Source organism: Bos indicus, chromosome 3, assembly GCF_029378745.1.
Source record: "Bos indicus isolate NIAB-ARS_2022 breed Sahiwal x Tharparkar chromosome 3, NIAB-ARS_B.indTharparkar_mat_pri_1.0, whole genome shotgun sequence".
Classification (NCBI taxonomy): Eukaryota; Metazoa; Chordata; class Mammalia; order Artiodactyla; family Bovidae; genus Bos; species Bos indicus.
Window position 1 is genome coordinate 50,758,224 of NC_091762.1, and position 15,019 is coordinate 50,773,242.

The following is a 15,019-nucleotide window of genomic DNA, read 5'->3' on the forward strand; positions in this document are numbered from 1 at the left end:
ACTATCTCAAAAAAAAAAAAATCAAAACACAGTAGTTTCGATCTCAAATACTAGATTTAGTCTATATGATAATTACGAAGGTACCAACTCTCAAAGATGTTTACCAAGATCACATAAGGAAATTATCACTGTATTCTAACATGTTCTAAAAGTTTCAGCTTCTCTTGACATAGCAATCCTGAAAATAATCAAGAAAAAAGAAAATATATAATATATGTTAAACCTTACCTTTCAGTATGAAAGGATATACAGTTGACCTCTGAACAACTGGGTTTGAACTGCATGGGTCAACTTATGTATGGATTTTTCCCCCAACTAAATACATACTACAATACTACACTGCAGACAGTTGAATCTACAGGTGCAGAACTGCAGACAGGGCAGGCCAACTCTAAGGTGTATGTGATTTTTGATGGCAGAGAGGGTCAGTACCCCAACTCCGTGTACTTCCACAATCAACTGTATTCTCTAAAATGGACTCTCTAAAATTCTAGCGTAAACATCTTTTCATATAGTCTACAGCATATATAATAAGAACTGATGTTCAAAATGACTTCAGTATTCTAAGGTACTTAAATAACCAATATAAGCATACCTCCTTTCATTGTATCTCACTTTACTATACATCACAGATCCTACGATTTTTACAAAATGAAGGTTTGTAGTAACACTGCCTCATGCAAGACTGTCAGCACCATCCTGCAACAGCATTACTTTTAAAAAATGTTTCTGATGTGGACATTTTTAAAGTCTTTATATCTTTACTGAATTTGTTACAATACTGCTCCTGCTTTATATTTTGGGTTTTTGGCCAGGAGGCATATGGGATCTCAGCTCCCCAGCCAGGGATCAAATCCACAACCCTGTATTAGAGGGTGAAGTCTTAACCACTGGACCACCAGGGAAGTCCCAGTTTTTAAATTAAGGTATGTACACTGCTTTTCTTAGACATAATGCTATTGCACACAAAGACTACAGTGTGATACAAGCATGACTTTTATATGCACTAGGAAACCAAAAATCTGTGATTTGCTTTATAGCGTATTGGTTTTGTTGCAGTGGCCTGAAATTGAAACCACAGTATCTCTGAGGTGTATCTGTAATATACTTAGATGCAGTAATTCACATGTTTTGAAAGTACAGTTTGCCCTCAGTATCCCTCGGTTCCAACCATGGAGAATCAACCAGATACGAAGGGCCAAGTCTATTACATCATTTCAGATAACTATAATTAATGTTACTTTATAAAAAGATTTTTAATACAAATATAAACAAAATTTTATTAATCTAATTTTTAGTAACAAAACTCAATTTGCAATTCAATTTCAGTTAGCCAAAGATTTACTACTTTAATAATTAGGAATAATACATTGTCTATATTATCTTTGCTTCTATTATCACAAACATTTAAAAGTAAACTAAATGAATATCAATGAACAAATACTACTTACAAATTTTATGGTCTCTTTATCATTAAAACTTCACTCTAAAAACTAATTACAATATTAAGATATAAAGTATTAATACAGAAAATTAAAAGCTGAACTTCCACCTATAAATAACTAGAGAATGGGATGACTAACCTATTAAATCTGAATGTTTTCTTTTTTTTTAATGTGGAAAAAGAGCAATGAGAAATGACTAGTCACTTCTTTAATAATAAATCTGATGGCTCCTCAAAATGGGAACACTCCTTAGAAAAGTAAAACATTTGTTATGAAGTTATATTTGATTGTAATCATGTTTTTCTTAATTTTTAAATAAAGATATATTTTCCCATTTGGGGCAAAGAATAAGAAATTGAAATTTCTTACATGTAAGACATTATCTCATAGGGTTCAGAAAATAAAACATGTACCTATTGCTGAAATAAATGTTTTCTGATATACAGCAGAAGTTCAGCTGAAACTGAGACAGCTAGAATTCATAAATTGAACTCATTTCTTTAAAAACAGCCTGTAGTTTTTATTATTTTCTATTTTCAGCTTCTTCAATAAATTTGTTATATTTTTATTATAATAAAAAATGACAGCATTTGAAATAAACAACTTGAGTTTTTATATGCATGCCCACTATCTACATGAAGTAAGCAATGCAGACTTTAATCACGTAAAACATAAGTGTATTAACAGAAATATAGATATATCTGCATATCAAGTGCTAAAAGAATCACTGCTAGGAAGAAAAGTATTTCAAATTAATGTATAAGGACATTAAATATTCAGATGACTATAAAGAACAATATACATAACAGTGCCTTATATTTTCTTCTCCCATTACTAATCAGTTTATTAAAATTTATCATATTTACAACTCACTCACTTTTTCTCCAGTCATCCAAAAGAAGCTTTTAACAGAAAACTTAATGAGAATATTATAATCTAATTTCTAACACTCAAAAATCTTTGCTCAATTGATTTTAGTATCATTGATTTTAAAATCTAAGTATTTCACAGGTGTTTATTTTATACAACTGACCTACTACTTTTAATTAATGTATACTGTGCACTCCCTGATGCCTCATAAAACCCCCAGAACAACAACAGAAACTTGATACTTTATTTGATGTGAACCTTATAAACTGCCTGTCTAAAAGCTACAGATGTAGAAATTCTTCCTAAATTTCATATCAGTTTAGTTTTTGCCTCAAAAAGTAACACATGACTAAAATTCACACATCTATTCCACATATTATAGAACAAAAAATTTAGTATCTGTATTTTAACATTTAATATCTATATTTTAATAATTCTAAATAAATCTTTAAAAAGGTAAATATTAAAGTTACTCTACTTTCTTCTTAATCTTCAATGAACATGCATTAACTTTTATATTGCTTTTTATAAAAAGAAACAAAACTCTTCACAAACAGCATGAGTGGTTACACTTTGCAAATGAAAAGAAAAATGAGATGTGAGAATGAGAGGGATAATCCTCAATTCAGGTAACTTCATTCTCTTATTTTTCTAACATTACTACCAGGTCCCACTATTTCTGAAAGTCAAAGATAAAAAAGGCAGTACCAAAAAGAGAGAAAAGAAGAATGTTGATTACCTCTCTAAGTTTATAGTAAACTTAGAAGAAAAGAAGGAGGAACCATAGGATACCCAGTAATAAGGATTTCTCCCTCCCTTCTATCTTCAGCTACAGCAATTCTCACTTCAGAAAACGGAAGAATTAAGTAATTTATTTCCTCCTATATTTTTTCTCATGTTAACAGGCAACAAACAGGAGAATGAGGGCTGATCCTGATAGCCTCACCAAAGTTATTTCTCCCTATCTAAAAATACAACGCTACTTTAGATGTATGGCTTGCACATGTGCCTTAGCTGCTTTCAACAAAAACAAAGTAAAAAAGACATTAAGTAGCTAATGATATTAGCTCTGAGACCACCTACCTCTCCAGGGTGCAATCTATCCCAGTTTTCATTAATGTATGTCATAAGCTCAAGTTCAGAATCAAAGTATTTCTTCTTGTGAATAACACTTAGGTTGTAAAGGCATAGGTGTGCTATATCTACCCTGGAATCCAAAAATAATCAAATAATATGAAAATAATGTTTTGGTTATTATTTTTAAATCACACATTATTATTATAAAACCAGCTATTAAAAAAATCCAAAGTTTTTAGATGAACAGATGGTTAATATCATGTCATATTCACAATAAATCATTATATGAAAATAAATGAAAAACATTAATTTATCCTGAGTAATAACTAAAATTTAAGATATTTGATTTCTTAAAAGAGAATCTGATGTTTAAAAGTAATTTATGATCTAAAATTTCATGTTTTCACTACTACATAAGCTATAAAATGGATCACACTTTAACAGATTTTATCTGATTCATTAATGAAATCCTATCTTTTCCTAAAATATGTAAAACATTTAACAAAAACATCTAAGTACTTACTATAAGCATTTTCAGTAAATCTCCAAAATTCATCATACTTCCCATGCCCAAGGATTACTTAACTGAAGCAGAAACTGGCATATTATAAGACCTTTCTCTCTTCTACCGTATTCTGAAGGCCCAAAAGAACTAGAAACATGAATAAGAATTTTGAAGATCTAAAAGATATTTCAAAGTTACTTTTTATGCCATTAGAAACTGAATGGCCTTATTATGTTAGCAATAAAACTAGATAACCTTTGGGAAAGATAACATCAGGCTTGAGGATAAATAAAGGAAAAGAAAGAAAACTAGGCATAAAGAACAAATTTTTCTTTAAGCTAAGTAAATGTATATAGAAAAGTTTCATCCTGTAGATTTAAAACACAATTCTTCTTTTGCTCCTTAATAGAAAGGTCCATACTTACCATTGTAATGGTAGACGTTTGAGGTATTCTGGTCCAGAACTGCAGACAGAGCAAATAAATGTATAAAATCTAAAGAAAAAGAAAGTTGTAACTGAGCAAGCAAGAGTACATACAAATTATTTACCAATTAAAATTAATATTCAGCAAGTACATATCCTACAATTGACATAAGGACTGATACACAAAGCAAAATATAATCTGAATCATGACACTGTAAAGAATTTCTTCTCTAGTAATGACAAGTAATGAAACAGTTTGTATATGGGGGGGGGGGGGGGGCAGGATCAGTTTTTTTTTAACCATTAGAGACCTTCAGAATTCACATACAGATTCATATAAGTATAGCTTACTAATGACTTGTTTGTACTGAGAATTGTGGTGGCTGCTCTCTTATGTTATAGTCACTGTTACTTTTACATGTCCAAAACAATCTGGTAAAATAAGCCCAGAAGACAAGCTGACTTTGCTAAGGTCAGAAAAACAATAAACTGCATAAACTAGGATTTAAACCTAGGGTTTTTGATATTACATATAACTTTTCTTCCTAGAGCCCTATTTCACATTCTCTTAATCAAAAAGGACATTTTTTGACATTCTTTAGATCTGACATTCTTTAGATCTAAGATATAAACTGTGCATCAAGGTTCTGTGGCCTTTTCCAATTGCTTGTCATGAGACCTATTTGATCTTCTTTTAAAAAGGTATCAATGAGAATAATACAGAGTATTGTGGGGCAATAGGTACCAATATAATCACTGGTCAAATACTTTAAAAGCTTTCTGTAATAATATCCAAAAGCACAAAAATTACATTTTTTAAAATTATGTATAATTTAAGTATATTAAACAATATGTTCCCTCTAAGCTGAACCTTTTCCAAATCAAACTTGAAAAAAAAAATAAAAAACCTTTAGAAATGTGAAAAGGCAAACAGACACACAACTTCTAAAAGCTAAAAAAAAAAACAAACAAACAAACAATAAATGAGTCAGTAATGCTCAAATGCCCTTCTCTCACCTGTCTCCAAATAGCATTGGCTTTTGAAGGCATTGCACACAAGCTTCATGAAACCACTGTTTACATTTGCAGCACTGTAGCATCTTTAAATACCAGCTATACAAAAAAATTTAAGATTAAAATTAAAATTACTACCTTTCATGAGGTAAAGGTTAAAAAAAAACCACGACAAAAGTGACGTGCAGAATATAGTTGTGATTATAGCATCATAGTTCTGATATTGTGTTAAATTTTTTCCTTCCCAAAAAGTTTATTAATATTGACTACATCATCCCTTCTCTTTTTATTCTTGAGAATTTATAAGCTTTTGAAAGCTATGTCTACTGTTTCTGGTTAACAAGAGTGTGTGTGTGCACACACACGCATGCACACAACTAGTTACTCAGTAGTGTCTGAATCTCTGCGACCCCATGAACTGTAGCCTGAGAGGTTCCTCTGTCCATGGAAATTTTCCAGGCAAGAATACTGGAGTGGGTTACTATTTCCTACTCCAGGTGATCTTCCCAATCCCAGGATGAAACCCATGTCTCTGCGTCTCCTGCATTCGCAGGTGGATTCTTTGCCACTGGACCAGTTGGGAAACATGGGTCCTAAATTAGTAAAGGATCTTTGACAAGTCTGTGATTTTTTTTTTTTCACATCAACAGTCTCAGAGGTCACCAATATGTAGAGCTATTTTGTCCTATATACCAAATGACCATAGGCAACTTTATTCCTCACTGTGTTTCCATTATTCTTGTTCATTATAACGCAAAGGAGTATAGCAATTTAATAAATTTGATTTACATAATTAACAAACCTAATCTAAGATTCCACCGGTATAAAGGCTCTGTGACAGATTTTGTCCTCTTTCAGATAGCTGAACATACTATAACTGAATCTTCAGCTGAAGGTAAGTCTCTTTTTAGTTAGTACATGGTTTTAATATATAAATATCCTTATTTGCCACCAAATTAATACCTTTTCTTCAAATTCTTTTGCTCACTAAGTGAGCCCCACCATTAATCTTAAGCCATTTACATGCAAAGGCAAGACAACTACTAGTAAGGCAAAAAACTAATGAATACTATTTTCCAAGTACTCTGTTAGGTGTTAAAGTGTTAGCAATATCAAACATAGTTCATGTAGTCAAGGGATTAAAGAACAATGAATAATCTGCTCCATAAAATAATGTCTATAAACTTCCCTGATGGCTCAGAGGGTAAAGCGTCTGCCTGAAATGTGGGAGATCTGGGTTTGATCCCTGGGTCGGGAAGATCCCCTGGAGAAGGAAATGGCAACCCACTCGGGTACTCTTGCCTGGAAAATCCCATGGATGGAGAAGCCTGGTAGGCTACAGTTCATGGGGTCGCAAAGAGTCAGACATGACTGAGAGGCTTCACTTTCACTTTCAAAACACTAGGTATAAATGATTAAAGGAAAAAGATCCATCTCTTTTCACTGTATCTCTTTTATAAATGATTTAAAGAAACCAGACATAATGTTTTTCAAATCTGCAAAAGACCAAAAACTGAAAAATATTATAAAAATGTTAAACCACAAATAAAAATTCCATAAGATCAGAGACAAGGTAGAATGAAGAAATAAAAATAATTTATATGTTCACTTATTCATGTTTTCAGCACTGAACAACTTATATGTCCCTGCATCCTCTAGAGAGCACCTCTGTCTTAAGAAACATGGAGTCCAATAAGATTTAAAAAACCAATAATTATAATTTAAATAGAGTTAAATGTAAAGTTATTCACTAACATTTTTTTATGTGTAGCACAAATACATGGTACACAATTTGGTTTAATATCAGTTTATATGAAAAAAAGAACTATAAGTTTTAGTCAACCACCAACAAACCCAGAATAAGCCAAAAGAATATGATGGGACATATTCAACCAAAGAGAGGTAACACAATCTTTCCTTGCAATAACAGAAGCATAATAATACTTAGAACTTTTAACAGCTTCATTATATTGTCAGACTATTCCTGGAAACACTGCATTGTGAAATCATGGCACCATATTTCAAGAGTAAACTTTCAAAAACTGAAGAGCAACAAAAACAGAGTTCATAAAGAATGTTTGATGTGAATGGAGATTTTAGCCTAGATGAGAGAACACCTGGTATGTCACTGAGAGAGTGGGAAATATGATTACTGGACTTAACTATTTTAAGAGCTACCTCTACAAAAAGTAAGAGGCATGGGTTTAGTTTCAAAGAGCAGAACTAGAACTAGTGATCAGAAATTAAAGGTAAATTTCTAAGCATTCTTAGAACTGTTTGCTGGCTCGCTTATTCAGCAAACATTTAATGGTAGATAAATAAAACTATGGTCTCTAATCCTCCCCAATTTTCTTTACTGATACTTTCATGCATTTACAATTCACTATCACTCCAATACCATAATCAGTAACAAAAATAAAGTAGACAATATAAGCAATTAAAAATTAAGGGCATTAAATATCTGTATTTACTTACTCTCCAGGGCCTCCACAATAGCAGTAACATTGCTGGACATTGGTTTTATGACCTGCATCCCATTCAAGGTCTGCCACACTATAGGGTAATGTCTGCTTCATGACTTGCAATGCTTTGGCATTTGGTCCTTTCTTAAGCGCACCACCCCTCTATATTAGAGGGAAAAAGTTATTTAAAAGAGTGAAGGATAAAATTTTAAATATAATTCTCTAATTTTAAAATGCTTCTGAAACTTCCAAAGAAATTTTCATTCTCAATTTCTTACCATATCACAAACTGTTTGACCAATAATAATCTTTATTTTATTGTCTTTTCTTTCAAATTATTGCCCCAATTCCAAGACCACTATCAGAATAAAGTGCAAGAATAGTTGCAAGTCACTTAAGCATCATTAGTCAAACAATAAGCAGTACCTCTTTCTACCCAGCACTGACTGCTCATTTCATTCAGATAAACTTTCAACGTACACAATCATTACGTTGATAGTGCCTTACAAATTTCCATTTAGGGCATTAGCCCAAAACACTTAAAAGATACCTTTGTTGTTGTTGCAAAAACACACTGTCGACAGAGCCATTTTTCATCTGAATCAATCACACTGGAATCAATATGAGGTGTGTGACACAACTGATGATACCCTTAATATCAAAAAAAGCATAAAGCAAATTCTATTTTATTAATAAATACTGCAACACAATTTAAAGAAGGCATTTTAGTATTCTCTTTCCTACATTAATATATTTATAACTGATGACTAAACTTATGGTAAGAGCTTCAAATTACCAATGTAAAGAATTTTTAATCATTAATCATCAACAGGGGCATTAAGTATATAACAAACATTTCCACAAGATTAAAACAAATCAATGCTTACCTTGGCCACACTTATCACATATAACCATTTCATTGGGAGCTTCTGAATACTCTTCTTGACATATTGTACAGACCATTTCCCCACTTCCAGTGGCTCCTGAAATATTTAAAATATACATAAAGAATTGTACCATACAACAAAACTACTTTTTTGACTGAGAGAGCAGCCCATGCTGGCAACATGTTTCCTAGATCATAATGGCATTTTCTCAAGGCAAAGTACTATACACAAAACACTCTCTCTCTGATCCCTACCTCTGTTCTCACCTTTAACTGAAGACACCTTACTGTCTGCCTTCACAATTTAATCTGCCTTTTGGCAAAGGGCATAATTTAAAATGCTTTCAGGCAGGATCCCTTACCATTCACTTCCAGTGTTTCCACCATCCTGGGAGGCGGGAAAAGCCAATGTTTTTGAACACTAGAACAACTCTCCAGAACACACACCTACCCATGTACATGTACTCACTCACCCTACACTGCCTAACATCATGAGACTAAAGAAAAGGGGCAAGGAAGATCCATCAATGACTCGTTACTCTCAAGTTTCAGAACATTTATTTTTATTCACTAATTTACAAAAAGGAAAGGCTGAACACTATCAGATCTACAGCTCTGAAATATGGAAACATGGTGTCAGTGTACCCTAAACAATACCACACTGCAACAAAAATGAGGGGTTCCACCATTAATTTTTAACCTGAATAAGTTATTTCTTCCTTAAACATTTATATTCTGAAAACAATTTTATTCCACAAAATTTAGAATTTCATCACTTTTAACACAATTATAATAATCTCAATTTAAATATACATAAAATACTAATACACATATACTTTATTCACATACCAGCAATAATAAAAATGTATAATTTTGTGCTATGAGCCAGCACTGTGTTAGGCTCTTGACAATATTATTTTATTTAATTCTACAATTTATTAGATAAATATCCTATTTATAGAGAAGAACTAAGACTCAGAAAGATAAAGGAACTATAGTTCAAGGACCCTTAATCACGTATCAAGGGTAGAATTTAACCCAGATACACCATATTTTCTCCATTGTGAGCTGTTTCTTTTCATTAATACTATATATAATGTTTCTTCCATCAAAAGAATTTTTCACACTGTAGGTTTCAAAGAGTGTAACTTTTTTGTTTTAATTTGGCTGCGGGATCTTAGTTGTGGGTTCTAGTGGATTGAACCCAGGATCCTTGTGTTGCAAGTATGGACTTTTAACCATTGGACCACCAGGGAAGACTCTCAAAAGTCTAACTTCTAATAGTTGTACGCTATTCTTTCCAGTAGAAATAACCAAATTTACTTTTTTATGACTATTCTTAGATATGCAGGTTACCAAATTTTTTGCTTGTTTTTTCCATTTTTCCATTTTTGTTTTGGCTCTTGTCCTCTCTCCTCTCCTCTCAGGCTCTGTTCACATAGCTGGATGTGGCTTCCCACAGTTTCTCAGTTTATAGCTCCAGTCAGGAGAGCAACCAGACTGCACCTAGAACCTCTCAGTCCAAATCTGCAACTTCCTGGAAAAGGAGCAATAGGCCCAGATTGCAGTAGGTGCCTGTTCTCTCATTATAACCATGTAGACTGGTGTGGGGGAAGGCAGTTCCTCAGAAAAGAGGGTGCTGATCCAAAAGACCTACGTGTTCACCTCAAGAAAACTATCTTGAGGAAGCAGAGAACTGCCTTTAGTTGTGATATCCAGTATGTCTCTTTTACCATCAGGTTTACAAAAACTTTCTGTATAGCTTATTAGCCTTCTTAGTCTCCCTTACTCTAAGCCCAAATGACTATAAAGCCATTTCATCTTAGATGTGCCCAATTTTTTGTTGTTGTTAAAGCTACAGGAAACATTTTTCATCTGGATTTTTTACTTCTGAATTATTTCTTTTGAGTAAACTGCTACAAATGAATCTATTGTATAGATGAAAGCATGGAAAACATTTTTATGCATTTAATGCATTTTTATGCATTTATTGCAAATATCCAAGAGAGAAATGTAATATTGCTACCAGCAGTGTACCATTCACAGAAACCATAACAGTTATTAAGATCAAAATCCTTTAAAAATTATTTAATGGTTTTAACATGGTATCTGTTGCAATGCACAATTCTTTGATTACTAATATGACCATACATTGCTTTTATTTATGTAAACTTTCTAAAAGAATCTTATTAGATGAGTTAAACTACTATAATTTATTAAGTCATTTTGATGTATAACTACTATATACAGGATTCTTACAGGAAGAAAACTATTAAAGCTACACTCCACACTGACATCTGCCATAATGCAATTTCCAGGTTCACTTACTCATTCTATAGCAATTCCAAGTTATATGTGTGCAACTTTCTAGGTGTCAGAAAGAATTAAATGGCCCAAGAGCTATCTAAGAATAGTAAAAGGAGCCAGCAAGGAAAAAACAATCACAGGCCACTGAACTGACATACTGAGTATGCCACATGCAGAACACAACCCCCTCACTTTCACGACATCTTTCTACCTCTATGTACAGCTGGTTTTCTTCTTCCTTTATGGAAGGAAGGATGAGAGAGAAGGAAAAAAGAGAAAGACCTTTATATTTAACTCACAAGAACGTCAAAAAGGTGGAAAAGTTGAAAGGGACACATACTAATAGAAGGGGAACAGAATCAGTATTACATGTTTCAGTTCCACCAGAAGGATCCATATTTACAAACTAAGAAAAGGGGGATAATTCTGTATGCAGGCTAATAAGAGGTATTCAGTATCACTACTATTGGAGACATTCTGTGCTCCTCCTATTCCTTTTCTCACTGACTCCTCAAGTTGAGATTCAAAACATCATTTAGTCCTTTAAATTGATCAGTCCTAAAACTGGAAAAAAATTTCTCTAGAAAAACATTTTACTAAAGTTAACAGCTATTGAACTCTCCATCTAATTCCTAAGTACCATGTATAAAAATGGCAACTAGAACATTCCAATTCCATTATCAAAACTTTTTATTCTCTAAAAAAAATTAAGAGTGAAATCAAGAATATGAACACAGCAGTAACCTACCATAAAGTCGCACCTCAGATTCAAATTAAAAACCCAGTTGATAAATACTTGAAAGAATTTGTCTCCTTTCTAATAAGGAGATATAAAAATATCTTAAGTGCAGACCCATTAACAAATTACAAGGATACCCAAACTGGGGCTTTAGTTTGCAAAGTACTTGCACTTTTAATATTCATAATTTTTCATAAATATAGCACTTTCATGAAACAGATACCTGGGAAAATGCCTTTATTGAACAGATTTAAAGGGCATACAACAATTATAGTTTGCAATAAAAAGCATTACAAGAAACATACTTATAACCAAACCAAAGCATACCTGTATTCATTTCTACTTGTATCCAAATATAACCTAGTTTTGTTATCTAAATATAAAAACTCATAGCTAAGCAGTAATTTTAAACTATTCTTAAGGATAAGTATTTCTAGTATTCTAAAGCTATTTAATATATCCTAATCCCCCAAAACATCTGGCAAATAGTATGCTCTCAATAAATACTACCTCTCTATATAACTTCTTACTAATACAGGCAAGTAACAGTTAAGGTGAAGCCCAAAGTATTACTCATATTAATGGCTAAAATTTTTCGTCAAAGTTCTTAGAAGGGCCCTACCAGTAATTTATACATGTGCATCCGTCCTCTAATCTACTCTTATCAACAGAGCAATTCTTGATCTTCTTATCATCTATAACACAGATAACTCCTTGAAGACTGAATACCGCCCTGATTTTTTTTTTTAAGTTATCTTAATACACTGTACTAAAGAGACTAACACTAGAAAATGACAAGCTGAAGAAAATAAAATTTTAGTGTAAATCATGTCCAGGGGAAATAGTAGCACCTGCCTGTTTGAATGTCCTTCCAGAGAACCCAGGATTTAGAACTGTCTTCAAATATGATGAAGCAGCTCTGTTTCAATATGTTTATCTGGAAAAGAGGAAAACTTACAGTGATTTCTTTTAAAATCAAAAACAATCTTAAATTTAAATCCAAGATTATTAAAAGTTTACTGCAAAAACAGCAAAAGATGTATTAAGGTAACTTGCCTTTTTGATAGTTCCAAGATAAAACAAGCCATCTGACCATCTAGCTAGGACATCCTGACCCTCTTCAAATTTACATGCTGGCTTTTTGACTTTATGTCCATCCTGTAAAGACAGCTTGGTCAAGGATGTTGGGGTCTTTTGGTTTCGACGTAAAGGAGACCGCTTGTGGACCAGTGAATTACCTGCCCCTGTAGAGTCTCTGTTTAGGAAATAAATAATCACATATAAGACTGATTTACTTATAAAGCTTATATTTTATACCAATCATGTATTTATCAAAATGTTTTATCCATTAAAAACCTTATAATTAGGGAAAATACTAACAAGTACCTCAAATCATAAAAACTCTCCAGAAACAAAGAAGCTTAAAACAAAATTATAGCAGTTGTCAATATTCATTCCGTGTCAACCCAAGGGAGGCCAGGATTCAGCAACCACTCCAAGGTAACACATTCAGGAAAGCTATAATCAAAATGACAGCTATAAGTTGAAGTGGGTAGGCCATGGTTATGAGCAAAGGATGCCCTGAATCTCTATTTAGGTTTAAGTACGTATGTATTTATTTATTTGGCTGCGCCAGGTCTTAGTTGCAGCACACAGGATCTGGGATCTGTAGTTGCAGAATGCAAACTCCTAGTTGAGGCATGTGATCTAGCTCCTTGAACAGGAAGGGAACCCAGTTCCCTGTATTGGGAGTGCAGAGTCTTAGCCACTGGACCACCAGGGAAGTCCCTCATCTCTCTTTAGATAAAATAAAAGAAGTTGCATGACATAATTTCATAAGCACTAAATAAAAGAATGATTATGTCCACTACTACATATATGATAAACAACAAGGACCCACTATGTAGCACAGGGAATGATATTTAATATCCTGAAAGAACCAATAATGGGCAACAATTTTTAAAAGAATACATATATAGGGATTGCCCTGGCTGTCCAGGGGTTAAGACTCAGCACTCCCAATTCAGGAGGCACAGGTTTGATCCCTAGTCAGGGAACTAAGATCCCACATGCCACCCAGCCAAAAGAAAGAAAAAAAAACACAGAATACATATATATACACACATGTCATATATATAACACATATGTATGTATAACTGATGGAGAAGGCAATGGCACCCCACTCCAGTACTCTTGCCTGGGAAATCCCATGGACGGAGGAGCCTGGTAGGCTACAGTCCATGGGGTCGCCAAGAGTCGGACACAACTGAGCGACTTCACTTTCACTTTTCACCTTCATGCACTGGAGAAGGAAGTGGCAACCTACTCCACTATTCTTGCCTGGAGAATCCCAGGGACAGAGAAATCTGGTGGGTTGCTGTCTATGGGGTTGCACAGAGTTGGACATGGCTGATGCAACTTAGTAGCAGCAGCATGTATAACTGAATCACGTTGCTGTACACCTGAAACACTGTAAATCAACTATACTTCAACTGAAAAAAAGATTATGCCGCATGTAGTTAAAATACACTAACCAGTGATTCTGGGTAGTTGGGTATATTTAACTCATTGGAAGGGTAGTCATGACCTCCCTACAGGGTATCACTACTGAATGAAGCCTTGTTCACTGATGGGAATGCATCACAGTCCCTCAAGTATACTGACTTCTAGAAGTTTAAAAAAATACTGAGAGCCACCAATTTTTACAAAATCATATTCAACTGAGAAGCCAATTGTAAGATCACTTACATTTTTTAAGCATAAGACCCCAAAATTATATACTCCAAAATTACATTGTGACATATATCAATTACTGCATAAACAGCACAGCACACCACCATCAGCCTTCATAAAGATAACCAAGCAATATTTGTTTGGTTTCATCCTCCCAATTTAGACTTTTAACTAATTAAATGTACAATAATATGTAAAACTAGGTAGGTGATCATTCTAAAGCAGTATAAAAGTTAGGTAAAAATGAAGTAAGTAGGGAAGAAAAAAAAGTTTCCAATTGGGAATACCTATTTTCAATACCTAAGGATACACAAATTCTGGAAAATTCTGTCACAAACCACAACATGAATAAACCCTGAAAACATTACGATGAAGTAAAATCAGGCAGATAAAAAAGACAAATAATGTATATTTACACTCACATGAGGTAATTAGAGGAGTCAAACTGATAGAAACAGAGACTAGAATGGTTAAGTTCCAGGGGTGTGGAGGAGGGAGGTGTGAGAAGTTAGTGTTTGTATACCAGTGGCTGATTCATGTTGATGTATGGCGGAAAC

At 33.5% G+C, this 15,019-nt stretch overlaps 1 protein-coding gene across 4 annotated transcripts in view; it reads right to left on the minus strand.

The window, feature by feature from the left end:
• The window catches only part of MTF2 (metal response element binding transcription factor 2), a 72,643-nt gene that overhangs the window by 13,549 nt on the left and 44,075 nt on the right, over window positions 1-15,019 (minus strand). For 2 of the 4 annotated variants that reach the window (XR_011565793.1, XM_019957037.2), the window contains 8 exons: window positions 12,786-12,984; window positions 12,585-12,666; window positions 8,685-8,780; window positions 8,348-8,448; window positions 7,811-7,959; window positions 5,339-5,434; window positions 4,323-4,391; window positions 3,399-3,522 (listed from right to left, as the gene is read on the minus strand). Coding sequence is in view for 3 of the 4 variants with exons in the window: in XM_019957037.2 (XP_019812596.1) it covers window positions 3,399-3,522; window positions 4,323-4,391; window positions 5,339-5,434; window positions 7,811-7,959; window positions 8,348-8,448; window positions 8,685-8,780; window positions 12,585-12,666; window positions 12,786-12,984 (916 nt within the window). In the remaining variant the exon portion in view is untranslated. Of the gene's footprint in view, window positions 1-3,398; window positions 3,523-4,322; window positions 4,392-5,338; window positions 5,435-7,810; window positions 7,960-8,347; window positions 8,449-8,684; window positions 8,781-12,580; window positions 12,667-12,785; window positions 12,985-15,019 lie in introns of all 4 variants that reach the window. The other 2 variants (XM_070786093.1, XM_070786094.1) reach the window with 2 other exon arrangements.